This window comes from Mercenaria mercenaria, chromosome 3 (assembly GCF_021730395.1).
Source record: "Mercenaria mercenaria strain notata chromosome 3, MADL_Memer_1, whole genome shotgun sequence".
Lineage (NCBI taxonomy): Eukaryota > Metazoa > Mollusca > Bivalvia > Venerida > Veneridae > Mercenaria > Mercenaria mercenaria.
Window position 1 is genome coordinate 74,346,605 of NC_069363.1, and position 24,320 is coordinate 74,370,924.

A 24,320-nucleotide genomic window follows, 5' to 3' on the forward strand; every position below is an offset into this window, starting at 1 on the left:
TCGTACCAGTTCATATTTTGACAAAGTCTTTTAAGATAAAGCTTTGAAACTTTCAACACTTGTTTACCATCACCATGGCCAGTAATAGGCAAGAGTACATAACTCCATCAGGGATTTTGGCTGAATTATGGCCCCTTTCGACTCAGAAATCTTGGTTAAGTTTTTCGTACCAGTTCATATTTTGACAAAGTATTTTAAGATAAAGCTTTGAAACTTTCAACACTTGTTTACCATCGCCATGGCCAGTTATAGGCAAGAGTACATAACTCCATCAGGGATTTTGGCTGAATTATGGCCCCTTTCGACTTAGAAATCTTGGTTAAGTTTTTCATACCAGTTCATATTTAGACAAAGTCTTTTGAGATAAAGCTTTGAAACTTTCAACACTTGTTTACCATCGCCATGGCCAGTTATAGGCAAGAGTACATAACTCCATCAGGGATTTTGGCTGAATTATGGCCCCTTTCGACTTAGAAATCTTGGTTAAGTTTTTCATACCAGTTCATATTTAGACAAAGTCTTTTGAGATAAAGCTTTGAAACTTTCAACACTTGTTTACCATCACCATGTCCAGTTATAGGCAAGAGCACATAACTCCATCAAGGATTTTGGCTGAATTATGGCCCCTTTTGACTTAGAAATTTGGGTTAATATTTCGTACCAGTTCATATTTTGACAAAGTCTTTTGAGATAAAGCTTTGAAACTTTCAACACCTGTTTACCATCACCATATCCAGTTATAGGCAAGAGTACATAACTCCATCAAGGATTTTGGTTGAATTATGGCCCCTTTTGACTTAGAAACCTTGGTTAAGTTTTTCGTACCAGTTCATATTTTTTGTAAAGTGTTTGACATATGGCTTTGAAACTTTTATCACTTGTTTAGTATAATAGTCTCTATCTGTAGGAAAGAGAACATAACTCTGTCATCTATTTTGGCTGAATTATGGCCCTTTTTAGCTCATCTGATTTTTTGAAAAAAAATGATGAGTTATTGTCATCACTTGAGCGGTTGTCGGCGTCGGCGTCGGCGTCGGCGTCTGCGTCGGCGTTGCCTGGTTAAGTTTTATGTTTAGGTTAGCTTTTCTCCTACACTATCAAAGCTATTGCTTTGAAACTTGGAATACTTGTTCACCATCATAAGCTGACCCTGTATAGCAAGAAACATAACTCCAACTTGCTTTTTGCAAGATTTATGGCCCCTTTTGTACTTAGAAAATATCAGATTTCTTGGTTAAGTTTTATGTTTAGGTCAACTTTTCTCCTAAACTATCAAAGCTATTGCTTTGAAACTTGGAATACTTGTTCACCATCATAAGCTGACCCTGTACATCAAGAAACATAACTCCATCTTGCTTTTTGCAAGATTTATTGCCCCTTTTGGACTTAGAAAATCAGTTTTCTTGGTTAAGTTTTATGTTTAGGTCAGCTTTAATCCTAAACTATCAAAGCTATTGCTTTAAAACTTGCAACACTTGTTCACCATCATAAGTTGACCCTGTACAGCAAGAAACATAACTCCGTCCTGCTTTTTGCAAGATTTATGGCCCCTTTTGGACTTAGAAAATATCAGATTTCTTGGTTAAGTTTTATGTTTAGGTAAACTTTTTCTCTTAACTATCAAAGCTATTGCTTTGAAACTTGCAACACTTGTTCACCATCATAAGCTGACCCTGTACAACAAGCAACATAACTCCATCCTGCTTTTTGCAATAATTATTGCCCCTTTTGGACTTAGAAAATCATTTTCTTGGTTGAGTATTATGTTTAAGTCAACTTTTCTCATAAACTATCAAAGCTATTGCTTTAAAACTTGCAACAGTTTTTCACCATCATAAGTGGACACTGTACATCAAGAAACATAACTCTATCCTGCTTTTTGCAAGAATGATGGCCCTTTTTAGACTTAGAAAATCATGGGTAGGACAATATTTCTATTACACTAAAAAAAATCAGATGAGCGTCAGCACCCGCAAGGCGGTGCTCTTGTTTGGACTTTGAAATTGGTTCTGTTTTCATACAAGTCCATGTTTTGTCAAAACTATTTGACATATGGCTTTTAAACTTTGAACACTTGTTTATCATTATGATTTACATCTGTAGGCAAGAGTACATAACTATTTTGACTGAATTATGGCCCTTTTTGGACTTTGAAATTATCTCATATATTGCCATTTAGTGCAAGACTTAATCGAAATCAAAGTAATACAGGAACATTGTTTGTCTAATCTATTTATTTCTTTTGTCTGAATATCCGTGGAAATATTTTGACCCCATTCTTCAATCAATTCTTAATAGTCGAGCGCGCTGTCATCAGACATCTCTTGTGGAAATTTGGAATTATATGGATGAATGTTTTCAATGTATTTAAAGATTTAAACGTCTTTTTGATCAATCAGAGTTTCCAGCCATTGGTTGCCATTATATAGCGTTCGATTTTTTATTGTGGCATTCGTCTACGTATGTCTGCGGTTCCGGTAGATATTTCATATAAAGTAGAAGAACAAAATACAAATTTGGCGATAAATGAATTTTATTTTATATTGCAGTTTCAAACAAATAACAGTTATTTAACAGAATAATAACATTAAAGAAACGTTTTGATTTCAGGTCTGTCATTTTTTGGTGTGCGCTATTTATAGACCTATGTAGGGATAATACACGTTTTTTTGTGTATTAACGTCTGCAGAAGCCCGTGGGATTGTTTGTGACCGAGACTGAAGGTCGTCTGCAGAAGCCCGCGGGATTGTTTGTGACCGAGACTGAAGGTCGATGTCACAAACATATCCCAAGGGCTTCTGCAGACGTTAATACACAAAACAAACGTGAATTTTGTACAGTATAAATTTCAGGACGAAATTCGGCAAAAAAAAATGGGGCGTATTCCACCTTAACGACGCCACGTCTTTGCGTTCTATATGTGTTGACGGTAAAACAGCTTGTATTTCATTTCCCATCTAGTTTTTCGTCATATTTAAATAATTAAGTATCTACTTGCAGTCCATAAAAACAACAACAGCAACAACCATAACAAAAAAGAACAACAAACAAACAAACAAACCAACAAAAATAATTGTTTATGTTTAGAGTAAAAATATGGTTAAGATTTTGTCAGCATTTGACCGTATTCATATTTCACACTCGGATAAAAACTTCCACCCAGTATGTGTATTACGGGGATTTCCGGTATTTTTACCGGTGCTGGAAAAATCTATGGGTGCAAGATGACTCTCGTGCTTTAAATAACGTAGGCCTATTACGAACTACATATATGTAGAAGATTTATGTAGTTATTTATATTTTATTTCGAAAAACGGAATAAAAATCCAGTACCTTGACAGTTCCTCTTTGTACCTGATAGTATATTTTTCGATTCAAAACACGTTATTTTATCAAAAATTCATAACATTACGCTGGAACTGATAAAACAAAACCGGAACTAAACGTTGTTTGTCTTTGAAACGTCATGAGGTCTTTCCTGTTTTTACGGACGTTGATTTCCCGCGCTTTGTTTTAAATACGCTGCTATAAGAAATAGTTCTAAAAAGAAAGCCGTTCGACTGATTTTATTAGCTCGACTATTCATAGAATAGTAGAGCTATTGGACTCGCCCATGCGTCGGCGTCCGCGTCCCGATTTGGTTAAGTTTTTGTATGTAAGCTGGTATCTCAGCAACCACTTCTGGGAATGGATTGAAACTTCACACACTTATTCACTGTGATAAACTGACCTGCATTGCACAGGTTCCATAACTCTATTATCCTTTTTTACAAAATTATGCCCCTTTTTCTACTTAGAAATTTTTGGTTAAGGTTTTGTATTGTAAGCTGGTATCTCAGTAACCACTTACGGGAATGGATTGAAACTTTACACACTTATTTACTGTGATAAACTGACTTACATTGCACAGGTTCCATATCTCTTTTTGCTTTTTTACAAAATTATGCCCCTTTTTCGACTTAGAATTTTTTGGTTAAGGTTTTGTATGTAAGCTAGAATTTTTTGGTTAAGGTTTTGTATGTAAGCTGGTATCTCAGTACTCTCTAATTGGAATGGATTGAAACTTCACACACTTATTCACTGTCATGATCTGACATGCACAAAGCAGGTCCCATAACTTTATTTTGCTATTTTTCAAAATTATGCCCCCTTTTCAACTTAGGAGTTTTTGGTTAAATTCCTATATGTAAGCTGGTATCTCATTACCCACTAATGGGAAAGGATTGAAATTTCACACACTTGTTCACTGATATGACATGCAATGCAAAGGGTCAATAACTCAACTTCGCATTTTACAAAATTATGCCCCTTTTTCAACTTAGGAGTTTTTGGTTAAATTCCTATATGTAAGCTGGTATCTCATTACCCACTAATGGGAATGGATTGAAACTTCACACACTTGTCCACTGTCATGAGCTGATAAGCACTATGCAGGTTCGATAACCCTGTTTTGCTTTTTTACTAAATTATGTCCCTTTTTCGACTTCCATATTCATTCAATCGACAAGGCTGTTGAATAGTCGAGCGTTGCTGTCCTCCGACAGCTCTTGTTTTTATGCCCCCGAAGGGAGGCATATTAGTTTTCAACTGTCCGTCCGTTCGTTCGTTAGTTCGTTCGTCACAACGTTAACTTTTTGCTTGAAGGCACTTTACTCGTGAACCACTGCACCCAGGACCTTCAAACTTCACATGCTGATAGTACTTATTGAGTACACCTGCCCTACTGTCTTTGGAGACACCAGGTCAAAGGTCAAGGTCACAGGGGCCAACGTTAACTTTTTGCATGAAGGAACTTTACTCGCTAACCACTGCACCCAGGACCTTCAAACTTCACTTGCTGATAGTACTTATTGAGTACACCACTCCTACTGACTTTGGGGTCACCAGGTCAAAGGTCAAGGTCACAGAGGCCAACGTTAACTTTTTGCATGAAGGCACTTTACTCGCGAACTACTTCACCCAGGACCGTCAGACTTTACCTGCTGATAGTACTTTATGAGTACACCAACCCTATTGGCTTTTGGGTCACCAGGTCAAAGGTCAAGGTCACAGGGGCTAACGTTAACTTTTTGCATGAAGGCACTTTACTCGCGAACCACTTCACCCAGGACTTTCAAACTTCACGTGCTGATAGTACTTATTGTCTACACCACCCCTACTTACTTTGGGGTCACCAGGTCAAAGGTCAAGGTGCTGCGGGGGCATTTGTCACCATTAGTGACAGCTCTTGTTATTATTATATCTTGATATCGGTATGCAAAAAAAAAAAAAGATTCTGTCACTGGTTATAGGTGCAGATGGGAATATCCGGCTCTCGGGTAACTGTTTAGGCGGTTACTCGGCTCGATAGGAACCTAGTTACCGCCTAAACAGTTACCCTCGAGGCCGGAAATTCCCATCTGCACCTATAACCAGTAAAAACATCTTATATTTTTATCCCCCGCCGATAAAATCGGGTGAGGGGTATTGAAATGGCGTTGTTCGCCTGCCCGTTCGTGTGTCCGTCCGCAGCCATTTCTCAGTAACTAGCCGATAGAATTTCATAAAAGTTGAAATAAACATGAACCAACATACTGCAATGACGCCCGTCAAGTTCTTTTTTGGATTGGTCAATTTCCCTTAGAGTTATTGTCCTTGATTTAATGTAATACGTCTGCAGCCATTTCTCAGTAACTAGCTGGTAGAATTTCATGAAACTTGAAATAAATATGAACCAACATACTTCGATGATGCCCGTCATTTTTTTTAAATTTATTTTTTTAATTGGTCAATTTTTTTCCTTAGAGTTATTGCCTTTGATTCAATGAAAATTCCACGTCTGCAGCCATTTCAAAGTAACTAGTTGGAAGAATTTTATGAAACTTGAAATAAATATGATTTTTGTTTTGTTTTGGGTTTAACGCCGTTTTTCAACAGTATTTCAGTCAAATAAATATGAATCAACATACATCGATGATGCCCGTCCATTTCTTTTTTGGATTGGTCAATTTTTAGCTCACCTGTCATAAAGTGACAAGGTGAGCTTTTGTGATCGCGCGGCGTCCGTCGTCCGTCCCTGCGTCCGTGCGTGCGTGCGTGCGTCCGTAAACTTTTGCTTGTGACCACTCTAGAGGTCACATTTTTCATGGGATCTTTATGAAAAGTGGTCAGAATGTTCACCTTGATGATATCTAGGTCAAGTTCGAAACTGGGTCACGTGCCATCAAAAACTAGGTCAGTAGGTCTAAAAATAGAAAAACTTTGTGACCTCCCTAGAGGCCACATATTTCACAAGATCTTCATGAAAATTAGTCAGAATGTTCACCTTGATGATATCTAGGTCAAATTCGAAACTGGGTCACGTGGGGTCAAAAACTAGGTCAGTAGGTCTAAAAATAGAAAAACCTTGTGACCTCTCTAGAGGCCATATTTTTCATGAGATCTTCATGAATAATGGTCAGAATGTTCACCTTGATGATATCTAGGTCAAGTTCGAAACTGGGTCACGTGGGGTCAAAAACTAGGTCAGTAGGTCTAAAAATAGAAAAACCTTGTGACCTCTCTAGAGGCCATATTTTTCATGAGATCTTCATGAATATTGGTCAGAATGTTCACCTTGATGATATCTAGGTCGAGTTTGAAACTGGGTCACGTGGGATCAAAAACTAGGTCATAAGGTCTAAAAATAGAAAAACCTTGTGACCTCTCTAGAGGCCATATTTCTCAATGGATCTTCATGAAAATCGGTCAGAATGTTCAGCTTGATGATATCTAGGATAAGTTCGAAACTGGGTCACGTGGGGGTAAAAACTAGGTCAGTAGATCTAAAAATAGAAAAACCTTGTGACCTCTCTAGAGGCCATATTTTTCATGAGATCTTCATGAATATTGGTCAGAATGTTCACCTTGATGATATCTAGGTCAAGTTCGATACTGGGTCATGTGGGATCAAAAACTAGGTCAGTAGGTCTAAAAATAGAAAAACCTTGTGACCTCTCTAGAGGCCATATTTCTCAATGGATCTTCATGAAAATTGGTCAGAATGTTCACCTTGATGATATCTAGGTCAAGTTCGAAACTTGGTCACGTGCGGTCAAACACTAGGTCAGTAGGTCTAAAAGTAGAAAAAGCTTGTGACCTCTCTAGAGGCCATATTTTTCAATGGATCTTCATGAAATTTGGTCAGAATGTTAACCTTGATAATATCTAGATCAAGTTCGAAACTGGGTCACGTGGGGTAAAAAACTAGGTCAGTAGATCTAAAAATAGAAAAACCTTGTGACCTCTCTAGAGGCCATATTTTTCATGAGATCTTCATGAATATTGGTCAGAAGGTTCATCTTGATGATATCTAGTTCAGGTTTGAAACTGAATAACGTGGGGTCAAAAACTAGGTCAGTAGGTCTAAAAATAGAAAAACCTTGTGACCTCTCTAGAGGCCATATTTCTCTATGGATCTTCATGAAAATTGGTGAGACTGTTCAGCTTGATGATATCTAGGTCAGGTTCGTAACTGGGTCATGTGCCATCAAAAACTAGGTCAGTAGGTCGAAAAATAGAAAAACCTTGTGACCTCTCTAGAGGCCATATTTTTCACGAGATCTTCATGAAAATTGGTGAGAATGTTCACCTTGATGATATCTAGGTCAAGTTTAAAAGTGGGTCACGTGCCTTCAAAAACTAGGTCATTAGGTCAAATAATAGAAAAACCTTGTGACCTCTCTAGAGGCCATATTTTTCAATGGATCTTCATGAAAATTGGTCAGAATTTTTTTTCTTGATGATATCTATGTCACATGTGCTGAAAAACTAGGTCACTTTGTCAAATAATAGAAATAACGACGTCATACTCAGTTCAACACTGGGTCATGTGGGGATAGGTGAGCGATTCAGGACCATCATGGTCCTCTTGTTCTTAGAGTGATTGCCCTTGATTTAATGAAAATCTACATCCGCATCCATTTATCAGTAACTAGCTGGTAGAATTATATTAATCTTCTTTCATTCTTTTCCATGAACATTTATTATAAACATGTGAAGTTGTGTACCCACACCTGGTCATCACCTTGCCTTTGTCACCCGCACCCCCCCCCCCCCCCCCCCCCCCCCCCCCCCAAAAAAAAGGGCATTCATTTTCTGTTAAATTGATTTTGACTAATGAAATTATTTTCCTTTCGAAAACTGGCCAGATCCCGCCATGGGTTCAAGTCATGTTTGGCTTGTGAACATGAGAGATGTCAAATTACCTCCCTTTGTTTCAATTAAAATGGGTATATCTCCGTAATTATGAAGATACTGATCTGAAATTTCATTTATGCCATCAGATGGACTTGGACAATTAGTTTAGATACACATTGACTGAATTTATGACAAAATACCTCCCTTTATTTCTATGTGAATGAATATACGTTAACAGCTTAAAATGAGATTGGTTTAACTTTTAAATGTTATTTTAGTCTTCCAGGGTAAGGAATAGTCATGCTAGTACAAAAATGCAGCATTTGAGCCTAGGACCCTCAGACTGGGTATGGAAATTGTCCCTTACAGGTACGTGGCCCAATATTAGGTTTGAAGGGACTGTTACAAGAAAATATTTATCCTGATGATATGTAATGTGTATGCCTGTGTGATCTATGTCAAAAGTTGATCTTATCATTAAGAGCAATGGTACTCAGGTGAGCGATATAGGGCCATCATGTCCCTCTTGTTTAACTTATACGAGTATATCGTACTTTTGCTATTTTTTGTGTTTGAAGTTTTTATTAGATATGTACCTCGACATCAGGTTCGCTATTTTTTCTTATAGCGATGCAAGGAGTTGTACGTGTGTGTTTGAGAACGGAAAATCCGGCAGCATTAGCGATAGTAATGAACCACATCCTCTCAATGTCTCCACAACAAGCCGCTAGTAGTAACCCTGTGGGGGAGAAGGTAGCGAATATTTCACAAGATATAAGAAGTCTTGGAGGAGAGGTAGTTTCCCTTCAGGAAGGATCAGTTATTTTCGTCATAAATTGTGCCTCACTGACCGCTTTGATGTACGTGATAGATTATTTCTACAGCCCTAAGATACGGTGTCGTCTTGATGACATTGTAAAAGAGCTACAGAAGAAAACTGGCCAAGACGTAGAACTTGTTGCAGACATTCTGCCAAAATCTCTAGAAGAGATATTGAAGAAGATAAGTATGTATTCCTTAATATCAGTCAATCATTTTGGTTTTGGGTAACTTTCATTTACTATGCAGTGTACATCTCCATCTCAGTTGCCCTTTTTAGCACACCTGAACTTTAGGGTGAGCTATTAGTATAGGTGGAGGGTCTGGTGTCCGTCGTCCGTCTTCACTGGTCCTGCGTCAATATTTCTACTGAAACATTTAAAACTACTAGCCAGAATAACATAAAACTTGGTCAGTAGCATCCTGGTATACACCTCTATCAAACTTGTCCAAATGGTTGACTAGTACTATTTTAGAGCCAGAAGAGCAGAAAATAGAAATAAAACCTTACACAACTTCTTCCCATAAATCGGTTAATGAATCTTCGTCAAAGTTGGTCTGTAGTATGATTATAAGGTCATCTCCAAATTTGTATTGAAATAGGGGAAGTCGGCCCCTTATAGGTGCCACTAGAGTTAAAAATAAATATACTTTTCATCGACTTATCCTCATCAGATTCAGCAAATTTTGTCTGTAGTGTCATAAGAAAGTCCTCTCTTAATTGTGTTCAAAAATTTACATTTTTTGTTTTGTGAACATGATAGAGACCAAATGTTTTCTATTTAACTTAAACAAAACTTGCACACAAGTTGTACTGGCATAATATCTTGGTTCCTTTTGAAAACTGGCCAGATTACATCATGGGTTAGATAGTAATGGCTCCTAAAAGGGCCAAAATATGCTATTTTTTGCTTGTGAACATAATACAGACCACATTTTTCGATCAACTTTAATCAGACTTGCACACAAGTTGTATTGGCATAATATCTTGGTTCCTTTCGAAAACTGGCCAGATCCCATCATGGATTCTAGAGTTATAGCCCCTTTAAGGGCCAGATTTGCTATTTTTGGCTTTTGGACACAGTAGAGACCACATCTTGCATTCAGCTTTTATCAAACTTGCACATAACTTGTATTTGCATAATATCCCGGTTCCTTTAGAAAACTGACCAGATCCCATTATGTGTTCCAGAGTTATGGCCCCTTAAAGGGCCAAATTTTGCTATTTCGGCATTTGCAGCCATAAAGAAACTTCATTTATTGTTTAATTTGATACAAACTTGCAAATTAACTCTAACCTTTACCCTAACCTGCTAGATCCAATCATAGGTTCTAGAGTTGCAGCCCCTCAATGAACATTGAAAGTGTCAGAATATGTTAATTTTTACCTTGTGAACATGATAGATGCTGCATTTTGCATTCAACTTTAGAACATCATGCACACAACTTTAATCACAATAAGATATCGGTTCCCGTTGCTTGAAGGTCAAGGTCACACTTTGAGGTCAAGGTCAGTACTTATCCATAAAATGGTTATATCTCTGCAACTATTCATGGTTTTGGTTTTGAAACTTAATGTATGTCATCAGGTTGACCTAGACACTGTGCAACTATTTTATATCTGATTACCTTCCCTGATTTTAATCAATATGGATTTATATCAGTAGGTTCTTATAGGACACATTTGAAATTTCATTATTGTCATTAGTTGGACTGAGATAATCAGGGTTGATAACTATGTACTAATTTTATGTCAAATTCCCTCCCTTTATTTTAAAATTAAAATGGGTATATCTCTGTAACTAATGAAGATACTGATCTGAAATTTCATTTATTCCATCACATGAACTTTGGCAATCAGTGTAGATACATATTGTCTGAATTTATGACAACTTACCTCCCTTTATTTTTATGTCACATTGTCTCAATAGTCCATATTGCTGAGATTATCAACATATTTTACGCTTTCGTCAACGTTACAGAAAAAACTTGCTTGACCTTCCCTAATGAACATCCGGTCTAGAGGTCACGGCAGTGTGCACATGTTTCACGAAACGTAAACAAACAAAAACAGAATTTAAAAAAAAATCACAATTTTACACGAAAACTCGAAATGATGAATGAAATTCATCTTGTATAATTATGATCTTTAATTTGAAATCGTACATTGGTCTGCATCTGTTCTGTTTATTTTATTCATTTTGCACATTAATGCTGCATTTTCACATTTCAGCAAACACGTGTAGTAAAATGACGATTGACATACATTTTCACATCAGCCAGTCAAAATGGTTTTGTTATCTAGAACGGAACTTCACCAGGGAAGTTCAAGCAAGTTTTTTGTGTAATGTTGAAATTACTATAAACTACGCGTTGTTTTTCTAAGGTAAGATGTATTGAAAAAATGTGACCGGTACACAGTGGAAGATAAATTACCACTTGTTTGATATTCCTAGTACACATTTACCGCACTACGTGTTTTAGGTATGAAATGCGCGATTGAAACGGGTTAGTATATTTTCCCGTTCACGACCATGGTTCTTATAGAATACCTAGGGGTAGGGTAGAACACGTACGCAGGCATTTTCTTTCTGATCTGGTGCCAGTGGGACGCATTTGAAATTTCATTATTGTCATAAGTTGGACTGAGACAATCAGGGTAGACAACTTTTGACCGATTTAATCTCAGATTATATAACTTTTGTTTGTGTATCTCGCGGGCAATCAGTAACCAATGAAGATACTGATTTGAAATTTCATTTATGCCATCAGATGGACTCGGACAATCAGGGTAGCTATTTTTGGCTGAATTTATGACAGGTTACCTCCCTTTATTTTATGTAAATTAATATACCTCAGCAGCAGCTAATGAGATTGTTTGGTCTCTGAAAGGGGACTCCAGAACTGAAAATAGAAAAAAAAATGTTTTTATGGTAATGCATTTTTTGGCCATCACAGCAAAATGCAAAGAAAACCTTTAAAATATATTTTATCTTAATGAAGTTCAAGTTGCTTCCGTATGGAATCGGAAAGACTTGTACGGGGAGTTCGGGTGAAAAGGAGTACAGACAAGTGCTCTTTTTTTTTAGCTCACCTGTCACATAGTGACACTCACAGGGTAAGCTTTTGTGATCGCCCTTCGTCCGTCGTCCGTCCACAATTTCTTGTGAACAAGATAGAGACAACATTTTGCAAGCAATTTTGATCAAACTTGTACAAAACTTGTATTGGCATGATATCTCAGTTCCTTGCAAAAACTGGCCAGATCCCATCATGGGTTCTAGAGTTATTGCCCCTTAAAGGGCCAGAATTTGCTATTTTTGTGCATCAACAATTTCTTATCTGCACGACAGTGGTTTCATTTATGACTTTATTTTAACCAAACTTGTACACAACTTGTATCACCATAAGATCTTGGTTCCTTTCTTGAACCGGCCAGATCCCATTATGGGTTCCAGAGTTATGGTCCCTGAAGGGCCAAAATTAGCTATATTGACCTTGTCTGCACAATAGCAGCTTTATTTATATTTTGATTTTTACCAAACTTGCACATCACTTGTATCACCGTGAGATCTTGGTTCCTTTCTTGAACCGACCAGATCCCATTATATGTTTCAGAGTTATAGCCCCTAAAAGGGCCAAAATTAGCTTTTTTGACCTTGTCTGCACCATAGCAGCTTCATTTATGATTTGATTTTAATCAAACTTGCACAAAACTTGTGTTACCATAAGTTCTCGGTTCCTTTCTGGAACTGACCAGATCCCGCAACATGTTCCAGAGCTATGGCCTCTGAAAGGGCCAACATTTGCTTTTTTGACCTTGACTGCACAATAGCAGCTTCATTTATGATTTGATTTTAACCAAACTTGCACACAACTTGTATCGAACCAAGATGTTGGTTCCTATCTTGAAATGGTTAGATTCCTTTATGGGTTCCAGAGTTATGGCCCCTGATAGGGCCAGAATTAGCTATTCTGACCTTGTCTGCACAATAGCAGCTTCATTTTTGATTTGAATTTAATCAAACTTGCACAGAAGTTGTGTCACCATAAGGTCTTCGTTACTTTCTTGAACCGGCCAGATCCCCTAATGGGTTCCAGAGTTACGGCCCCTGAAAGGGCCAAAATTAGCTATTTTGACCTTTTCGGCTTAATAGCAGCTTCATTTAATATTTGAATTTAACCAAAATGCACACAACTTGTATCACCATAAGATCTTGATTCCTTTTTATACACCCGATGTGACATATTATATTATTGCCTCGGTGTCTGTCAGTCTGTATGTCTGTTGGTTAGCAATTTCCCTTCTGTTCTGTAACTGTTGAACCCGTTGAAGGATTTCAAAGAAACCTGACACAAATGTTCACGTCATCGAAACAATGTGCAGAGCGCATTTGGATGACTCACTTCAAGGTCAAGGTCACACTTAGGGGTCAAAGGTCATATGACTTCTTTTATGTGTATATTGCTCTGCATTTGCGTCGATTGCAGTACTCTTGTTTATATTTGGCAGATCCTTCTTTTGTTGACCTACAATAATTTTTTAGTTACTTCCCTTTTATGTTACTATAAATAGCTTATTAAGTAATTTTATTATTTTTGGCCGTAGGTAAAAAAACGAGACCACTTTTCTGTGGTACAACATGGATGGTACCTTCAATTTTTAGGTGTATTATGACATATCTGTACCTTGTAAGAATTTTTCATTTCTTTTTGGTTAAATTTTGCCCTTTATTGTTCCTGTCCTTTGGACATAGATATTTTTTCTGAGGACTTAGATTTACTTTAAATTTCTTCCCTTTGTTGTTCCTGTCCTTTGGGCTTCATCAGTCAAAATTTTGCTCGATGTAATCCTTTGGGCATAAAACTACTGGCCTAATTTGAAAATAATTTTATTTGAAGTAACTTTAAGAAAATTTCAGCTATATTTTCTCTTAATTCTTTTGATTAATCTGGATTATGATTCTTTTGATCTTCTTGTCCTTAAGTGCAGTGATAACAGGTGAGCGATATAGGGCCATTTTGGCCCTCTTGTTGTTCATGTGTGCTATTTTCAATGACCGTCTTATTGACTATTCTTGCAATTTTACTATAATTATTGTTTGACCGATTCTCATCTTTGCACACATTCTTTGCCAAATTTGTTAGATATTATATATAATATCATATGATATTGTACAGATGCATATTAAATTTCATATGGACTTTAACGAATCTTCGCATATGATTTTGCTTTTCAAGTACTGTCTGCAACTGGAGATTTTTCAGTACTCAAATGTGATCAATATGTAGCAAATATTCTTTCCTGTTTAGGATAGTGTTGACTAATTGTTGATTATTTATCCTTGATTTTTTTGCGCCCGCCCGTCCATCGCCAACAATTTCTTTAAACGACATCTCTAAAACCACTAAATGGATTTGATGAAACTTAGCGTGGATGTTCCTTTTGTTCGCTAAATGGTTCCGTTTGGTGGGACATATGGCCCTCCTGAGCCGATAATCTTCTCAGAGTCTTCAAACGAAATTCTACTCCTAAACCGCTAATCTGATTTTGAAAGAATGTCAAACAAATGGTCCTTGTGTAACTCATTCTTCAAAAAAAAAACATGGCAGCCAGGGGCGTGGTCATTTTTCCCTATATGTATATAGTGGAAACTTTTAAAAAAAAATCTTCTGTGACACTACTGGTCCGATTTTAAAATGGTCCTTGTATGACCCTCTACCAGGATTGTTCAAATTATTCGGATTTATTTACGAACATGGCCGCCAGAGGACGTAGTCTCTTTCCATGTATGTAGAGTGGAAATGTTAAAGAACTTATGTGAAACCGTTGGCCCGTTTTTAAATAATTTAGCACAAATTTTCCTTGTGTGACCTTCTACCAACTTGAAGATGTTCAAACTATTTTGATTTAATAAAAAATATGGCCACCAGGGGACGAAATTGCTTAACATGAAAATACATTTAAACAGCTCGTCATGAAATTCATGGCTGGTCTCCATCAAACTTGGTCGGTGACATCTTTCCAAATTTGGTTATCCCCCGCCAATGAAATCGGGAGGGGTATATTGAAATGGCGTTGTCCGTCCGTCCGTCAGTCCGTCTGTCCGCAGCCATTTCTCAGTAATAACCTGGTAGAATTTCATTAAACTTGAAATAAACATAAACCAACATACTGCGTCCGGATGATGCCTGTCAAGTTTGTTTTTTTTTGATTGGTCAATTTCCCTTAGAGTTATTGCCCTTGATTTAATGAAAAATGTCTGTCCGCAGCCATTTCTCAGTAACTAGCAGGTAGAATTTCATCAAACTTGAAATAGACATGAACCAAGATATTGCGATGATGCCCTTCAAGTTTCTTTTTGATTGGTCAATTTCCCTTAGAGTTATTGCCCTTGATTTAATGTAAAATGCACAAAAATGTCCGTCTGCAGCCATTTCTCAGTAACTAGCAGGTAGAATTCATCAAACTTGAAATGAACATGAGCCAACATACTGCAATGATGCCCGTCAAGTTTTTTTTTGTATTGGTCAATTTCCCTTTGAGTTATTGCCCTTGATTTAATGAAAAATACATGTCTGCATCCATTTCTCAGTAACAAGTTTGTAGAATTTAATGAAACTTGAAATTAATATGAAACAACATACTTTGATGATGCCCATCATTTTCTTTTTTAGCTCACCTGTCACAAAGTGACAAGGTGAGCTTTTGTGATCGCGCAGCGTCCGTGCGTGCGTGGGTGCGTCCGTGCGTGCGTGGGTGCGTCCGTCTGTCCGCAAACTTTTGCTTGTGACCACACTAGAGGTCACATTTTTCATGGGATGTTGATGAAAATTGGTCAGAATGTTCACCTTGATGATATCTAGGTCAAGTTGGAAATTGGGTCACGTGCCATCAAAAACTAGGTCAGTAGGTCTAAAAATAGAAAAACGTTGTGACCTCTCTAGAGGCCATATATTTCACAAGATCTTCATGAAAATTGGTCAGAACATTTACCTTGATGATATCTAGGTCAAGTTCGAAACTGGGTCACGTGCCTTCAAAAACTAGGTCAGTAGGTCTAAAAATAGAAAAACCTTGTGACCTCTCTAGAGGCCATATATTTTATAAGATCTTCATGAAAATGGGTCAGAACATTCACCTTGATGATATCTAGGTCAAGTTCGAAACTGGGTCACGTGCCTTCAAAAACTAGGTCAGTGGGTTAAATAATAGAAAAACCTTTTGACCTCTCTTAAGGCCATATTTTTCATTGGATCTGTATGAAAGTTGGTCCGAATGTTCATCTTGATGATATCTAGATCAGGTTCGAAACTGGGTCACGAGCGGTCAAAAACTAGGTCAGTAGGTCTGAAAATAGAAAAACCTTGTGACCTCTCTAGAGGCCATATATTTCATGAGATCTTCATGAAAATTGGTCAGAATGTTTACCTTGAAGATATATAGGTCAAGTTCTAAAGTGGGTCACGTGCCTTCAAAAACTAGGTCAGCAGTTCAAATAATAGAAAAACCTTGTGACCTCTCTAGAGGCCATATTTTTCATGCGATCTGTATGAATGTTGGTCTGAATGTTCATCTTGATGAGATCTAGGTCAAGTTCGAAAGTTGGTCACGTGCCTTCAAAAACTAGGTCAGTAGGTCAAATAATAGAAAAAACTTGTGACCTCTCTAAGGCAATATTTTTCATGGGATCTGTATGAAAGTTGGTCTGAATGTTCATCTTGATGATATCTAGGTCAAGTTCGAAACAGGGTCATGTGCGGTCAGAAACTAGGTCAGTAGGTCTAAAAATAGAAAAACCTTGTGACCTCTCTAGAGGCCATACTTGTGAATGGATCTCCATAAAAATTGGTCTGCATGTTCATCTTGATGATATCTAGATCAAGTTCGAAAGTTGGTGACGTGCCTTCAAAAAGTAGGTCAGTAGATCAAATAATGAAAAAATGTTGTGACCTCTGTAGAGGCCATATTTTTCATGGGATCTGTATGAAAATTGGTCTGAATGTTTATCTTGATGATATATAGGTCAAGTTCGAAACTGGGTCAACTGCGGTCAAAAACTAGGTCAGTAGGTCTTGAAATAGAAAAACCTTGTGACCTCTCTAGAGGCCATACCCTTGAATGGATCTTCATGAAAATTGGTCAGAATGTTAACCTTGATGATATCTAGGTCAAGTTTGAAACTGGGTCACATGCCCTAAAAAGCTAGGTCATTAAGTCAAATAATGAAAAAACCTTGTGACCTCTCTAGAGGCCATACTTTTCACGGGATCTGTATGAAAGTTGGTCAGAATGTTCGTCTTGATGATATCTAGGTCAAGTTTGAAACAGGGTCAACTGCGGTCAAAAACTAGGTCAGTAGGTCTAAAATTAGAAAAATGTTTTGACCTCTCTAGAGGCCATATTTTTCAATGGATCTTCATGTAGAGAACGTACCATAGCTCTTTGCATACTTTGATTTTTCAAACTAAAGTGATTTTTACAAGTGCACCGGTTACGATAAAAAATGTAAACAACGGACTCTGTCTATGAAACTTTGAAATGAATGAATGACAGTCGATCTTAGTCATAATACTGATTGACAGTGAATGCTAATGACTCCATGTGTTGCAGAAAGGTATTTAGTTTGTAACTGTAATTTCCCATCAATTGAAATCCTCTCAAAACTGGTAAAATAATTACTTATATTTGGCCAAAACTCACCGTCTTTGCCGTTCGACAGCTGCAAAAAGGGCAAATATAAAAGATTCAGTGTAAGTAATATTTCACTGGTACTACCAGTTAGTAAGTTCATACTCTGAACAACACGTCAGAGAAATTTGGGCAGATTTGACCGATTATGACGTTGGCAGCATTAGGTTATATTTTTTCTTTACACAAAAATTCCCGTTAGGTAACAAAGCGAATACGCCGATAATCCGGAGTTCACCGATTATTGTTCCAGTTCACGCAATGTAATCCAGCAATTAAACTGCATAGCTATAAGCTACTGCTGTTATAGGGAAGTGGTAGAGTGTCTGCCTTAGGTGTGAGAGGTCCTGGGTTCGAGTCCCAGTTAGAGCTTAATTATTTAGATTCTGCTAAAGCATTCTTTTGCTGTTAATAGACTGTTCCAGATGTTCTAAATTTTTAGCACACAGTATCATGGATCATTATTTAGCAATCAAGATCAAAGTTGAATGTTAAATCAAATGCACCCAATTAGAAAATATTGACTATATTATGTCCCTTTGATGTTTATGCTCTCCATGTTCAAGAAGAGTTACATTTCCTTGATCACAAAATTTTCGTTAACATGAAAATATTAAATGCTCATAACTCCACACCTCTGGTTAAAATATTGTCTATATTTCTGTTTTTGAGAAATATATGGACCTTTGTCTTCATTTCAAAGCTTTTTAACTTCAAACCTGTGATTTGAAAAACTTAGGTACTATCTCTACTTCATGAAAATTTATCTTAATGTTCACCTTGATAATATCTTGATCACTTTCGAAAGTGGGTCACGTGCGGTAAAAAACTAAGCCGGTAGGTATAAAAATAGAAAAAACCTTGTGACCTCTCTAGAGGCCATATTTTTCATGAGATCTTCATGAAAATTAGTGAGAATGTTCACCTTGATGATATCTAGGTAAATTTCAAAACAGGGTCACGTACCTTTGAAAACTAGGTCATTAGGTCAAATAATAGAAAAACCTTGTGACCTCTCTAGAGACCATATTTTTCAATGGATCTTCATGAAAATTGGTCAGAATTTTTATCTTGATAATATCTAGGTCAAGTTCAAAACTGGGTCACATGAGCTCAAAAACTAGGTCACTATGTCAAATAATAGAAAAAATGACGTCATACTCAAAACTGGGTCATGTGGGAAGAGGTGAGCGATTCAGGACCATCATGGTCCTCTTGTTTATTGGTCGCCACCTTGCCTTGGTCACACCCACTCCCCCTCTCAACCCCCCATATTTTTTCATTTTTAATTTTCCATCAATATTTATAATCAACATGTAAAGTTTTGTACCCTTACCCCTCCTCCCACCCCCACCCCCTCAAAAAAAGCATTCATTTTCTGTTAATTTAATTTTGACTAATGAAATTATTTGCTTTTTTGTAACATTCTTGACTTCTTGCCAGATGTATTTTTTTGCCGTTCCTCACCACAGACCCTTTCGGCGGGGGATACCAATTCATCGAATTTGCTTGTTCTAATTGAAGCACTAGGCTCTGTTTAAAGGCCTCGAGAGCTAAAAATAGAAATACCTTCAAACGACATCTTCTCCTGGGTGAACAAGTGAATAGATCTTCATCTTATGTGGTTGTATCATTATAAGGTTTAATGCCAAATGTATTTAGCTGATGGCACTTAGTCCTGTTTAGGGGATATCAGAGTCAAAAATAGAAAACTATCTAAACAGTTAATACATTTTGGGCTGTTACAGCAACTGTAGAAAAACACTGTTAATAACTTTTATTTTAATAAGCTGGTCACCAAATTTGGTCAGATGGAAGGTTATAATGTTTAAGGTCCTCTTCAGGTGAGCGCCTTAGGCCAAAATTGGGTCTCTTGTTATACGCCCGTTTGAAAAACGGGATGTATTATGGGAACGCCCCTGGCGGGCGGTTGGGCAGGCAGGTGGTCGGGCGGGTGGGTGGCGTCCACAGACTTTGTCCGGAGCATATCTTCTTCGTGCATGGAGGGATTTTGATGAAACTTGGTACAGTTGTTCACCATCATGAGACGGAGTGTCGTGCGCAAGAACCAGGTCTCTAGGTCAAAGGTCAAGGTCACACTTAGAGGTCAAAGGTCAGTTTCAAGAATGACTTTGTCCGGAGCATATCTTCTTCATGCATTGAAGGATTTGATGTAGCTTGGCACAATTGTTCACCATCGTGGGGCGGAGTGTCATGCGCAAGAACCAGGTCCCTAGGTCTAAGGTCAAGGTCACACTTAGAGGTCAAAGAATACAAGAATGAAAAATTCAAGAATGACTTTGTCCGGTGCATATCTTCTTCATGCATGGAAGGATTTTGATATAGCTTGGCACAATTGTTCACCATCATGAGACGGAGTGTCTTGCGCAAGAACCAGTCCCTAGGTCTAAGGTCAAGGTCACACTTAGAGGTCAAAGAATACAAGAATGAAAACTTTGTCCGGAGCATATCTTCTTCATGCATGGAGGGATTTTGATGTAGCTTGGCACAATTGTTCACCATCATGAGACGGAGTGTCGTGCGCAAGAACCAGATCCCTGGGTCTAAGGTCAAGGTCACACTTAGAGGTCAAAGGATATAAGAGTGAAAACTTTGTCCAGAGCATTTCGTCTTCATGCATGGAGGGATTTTGATGTAACTTGGCACAAATGTTCTCCACCATGAGAGGGAGTGTCATGTGCAAAACCAGGTACCTAGGTCTAAGGTCATAGTCACACTCAGAGACCAAAGGTCAGATGCATGAATGACTTTGTCTGAAACATTTCTTCTTCATGCATGGAGGGATTTTGATGTAACTTGGCACAATTGTACACCATCATGAGATGGAGTGTCATGCACTGGTCCCTTCTTTAGAATTACTTCCCTTTGTTGTTACTATAAATAGCTTATATTATAACTTTTTCATTACTAGTCGTAGGGAAAAATCGAGACCACTTTTCTGTAGTACAACATGCATGTTACATCCAATTCTGAGGTGTATTTTGAGCTATCCCTACCTTGTAAGGATTTTTGTATGGACTTGCAATTTTTTTTTGATTTTTTTTCCTTTCTTTAAAGATTAACTTCCCTTAGTTGTTACTATAAATAACTTACATTGTAACTTTTATATAATTGACCGTAGGGAAAAACCAAGACCACTTTCCTGTGGTATCTCTACCTGGTAAGAATTTTGTTTGTGGACTTCGAAAAATAAAAGAATTACAATAATTTCTAAAAAAAACAACTTTAAACAAATTAAAATTCCATTTCGAGAGCTTAGTGCAAAACTATTGTAAGTGTATATAAATAAAGAACAAGATACAATAGTTTTGCGCCAAGCCCTCGATTTATAAATACAGGTGCTAGTGTAAAGAAATTTGCTGTGACGGGCGTATATTGTGACATTCTGGCACTCTTGTTGTAGTTATATTGACAATGTATGGATTGGCTTGTTTGAGAAACACACTTGTGTGTGATTTCATTATCTGTCATGTCTATTTTAAACGTGTGCGCAAATTTCAGAAGAAGGAGATAACAGTGACACAAAGAAAGAGGAAACAAAAAACAAGACCTCTCCGACCATGAGCAAAGTCAAAGCTCTTCTGCTTAAAAGAAGAAAATCACAGTCTGGACTCCCTTTAAGCCCGGAGCTTGGTCAGCAAACATTTGATCGAAAAAGAAAAAGAGACTTGTCAGAATCGCAGAAGTTGTTGATTAGTATTGACAACCATGCAAACAGGTTTTTACTTATATACATTGTATAATTTCTATTTAGATTTTAAAGTTTCGAAAGCAAGGTATCCATCTTTTTTCAGTACGTGCATGTATTTCTCTCTGCTTTTTGAACTTGTACATTGAAATACGCTCAGGAAAAATGTGTTGATTGACTGTATAAATCTTTTTGCAGATAGGTAAAATGTAAGCGTTAAGAGTTTTAAAGTTATATTCACAAGAGCTCCTTCATTATCTTATGATGGAAGGTTGTTAGAGTGTTTAATTTTCAAACCCTTTGTTTCCAAAATTTCAAACGTTAGGATGACTTAACACTACATGCTTGGACGGAGCCGTGATCACTTGCCGCCCTTTTACGTTCCTCCTTACGTTTAAGGTGGAATGCGCCTATTTTTATGCCCCACGAAGGGAGGCATATTAGTTTTCAACTGTCTGTCCATTCGTTCTTTCGTTAGTTCGTCACAACGTTAACTTTTTGCATGAAGGCACTTTACTCACGAACCACTGCACCCAGGACCTTCAAACTTCACATGCTGGTAGTACTTATTGAGTACACCACCCCTACTGACTGGGGTCACCAGGTCAAAGTTCAAGGTCACAGGGGCCAACGTTAACTTTTTGCATGAAGGCATTTTACTCGCGAACCACTGCACGCAGCACCTTCAAACTCCACATCCTGATAGTACTTATTAAGTACACTACCCCTACTGACTTTGGGGTGACCAGGTCAAAGGTCATGGTCACAGGGGCCAACGCTACCTTTTTGCATGAAGTCACTTTACTCGCGAACCACTTCACCCAGAACCTTCAAACTTCACATGCTGATAGTACTTATTGAGTACACCACCCCTACTGACTTTGGGGTCACCAGGTCAAAGGTCAAGGTCACCAGGTCAAAGGTTAAGGCGCTGCGGGGGCTTTTGTCACCATTAGTGACAGTTCTTGTTAAGTTATTGGGTTTCGTTTCGAAATTTTGTTTAATATCAAATTCAGCATATTCCTCAATAATGCGTATGTAACATTTGTTTTTATATTTCTGTAACATTTATCTCTACAAACCTTCAAACACGACCATTGACGTCTATTTTTAGCTCACCTTGTCAGTGACAAGGTGAGCTTTTGTGATCACCCTTCGTCCGTCGTCAGTCCGTGCGTCCGTGCGTGCGACAACAATTTCTTGTCTGCACGATGGTGGTTTCATTTATGATTTTATTTTAACCAAACTGGCACACAACTTGTATCACCATAAGATCTTGGTTCCTTTCTCGAACTGGCCAGATTCCATTATGGGTTCCAGAGTGATGGCCCCTGAAAGGGCCAGAATTAGCTATTTTGACCTTGTCTGCACAATAGCAGCTTCATTTATGATTTGATTTTAACCAGTCTCGCACACAACTTGTATCACCATGAGATCTCGGTTCCTTTCTTGAACTGGCGAGATTTCATTATGGGTTCCAGAGCGATGGCCACTGAAAGGGCCAAAATTAGATATTTTGACCTTGTCTGCACAATAGCAGCTTCATTTATGATTTGAATTAAATCAAACTTGCACAAAACTTGTGTCACCATAAGGTCTCGGTTCCTTTCTTGAACCGGCCAGAGCCCGTAATGGGTTCCAGAGTTATGGCCCCTGAAAGGGCGAAAATTAGCTATTTTGACCTTGTCTGCACAATAGCAGCTTCATTTATGATTTGATTTTAACCAAACTTGCACACAAGTTATATCAACACAAGATCTTGCTTCCTTTATACAACTGGCAAGATTCCATCTTGGGTTCCAGAATGATGGCCCCTTAAAGGTCCAAAATTGGCTATTTTGGCTTTTGCAGCCATATAGAGACTTCATTAAATTTTATGGTTTTATTTGATACAAGCTTCCAAAATATCTTCAACAACAATAAATATTGGATTCCATGACAAATCAGATCCGATCATAGGTTCCAGAGTTATTTTATATCTGATTACCTCCCCTGATTGTAATCAAAATGGATTTATATCAGTAAGTACTTACAGGACTTATTTGAAATTTCATTATTGTTATTAGTTGGACTGAGACAATCAAGGTAGATAACTATGGACTGATTTTATGTCAAATTACCTCCCTTTATTTCAAATTAAAATTGTTATATCTCCATAACTAATGAAGATACTGATCTGAAATTTCATTTATGTCAACAGATTTATTTGGCAGATCCTTCTTTTGTCTACTTACAATATTTTTTTTTAATTACTTCCCTTTTACGTTACTATAAATAGCTTATTTTAGTAACTTTTTTATTATTGGCCGTAGGGAAAATACGAGACCAGTTTTCTGTGGTACAACATGGATGGCACCTTCAATTTTAAGGTGTATTTTAACATATCTATACCTTGTAAGATTTTTTTTTCTTTTTGGTTAAATTCCTTGCCTTTGTTGTTCCTGTCCTTTGGACTTAGATATTTTTTCTGAGGACCTTCTTGTCCTCAAGTGCAGTGATAACAGGTGAGCGATATAGGGCCATCATGGCCCGAATGTTGATTGGACTATAATTTCACGTCGGTCAGACTGTTTTCGTGAATCGTTCTTTTCAGTCAACAAGTATCAATTTGCTAGTTTTTCGTCATATTTTCATTTGAAAATGTCTTTGAAATGGTGTATTATTTGTGGAGATCATTTGAATGTTGACGTCGATATTTACGTTAAAGTGACGTCAGAGCGACACATATGACGTTTAGTTTTGAATAAAAAGTTTGCTCAGTCTTGTCTCATGTAAAACCCAAACGATAGAATTTGACAAGAAAACACACTGTGATGCATAACATAAGCAATGGGTTTGCCCGGTTAACTAAAAAAAACCGACTGTTGTAGTTGAATTCCTTCGTGGCTGTCCATGGATGGTGCTCTTACAAATTTATTCAAACAGTTGCACTTGATAGTATAT

General features: G+C 37.5%; 1 protein-coding gene across 1 annotated transcript in view; it reads left to right on the forward strand.

The window, feature by feature from the left end:
• LOC128555929 (nuclear GTPase SLIP-GC-like) overlaps positions 1-24,320 on the forward strand; it is a 58,384-nt gene that overhangs the window by 26,357 nt on the left and 7,707 nt on the right. The window contains exons 4-5 of the mRNA XM_053539754.1: positions 8,786-9,163; positions 21,191-21,407. Coding sequence (XP_053395729.1) covers positions 8,786-9,163; positions 21,191-21,407 — 595 coding nt within the window. The remainder of the gene's footprint in view (positions 1-8,785; positions 9,164-21,190; positions 21,408-24,320) is intronic.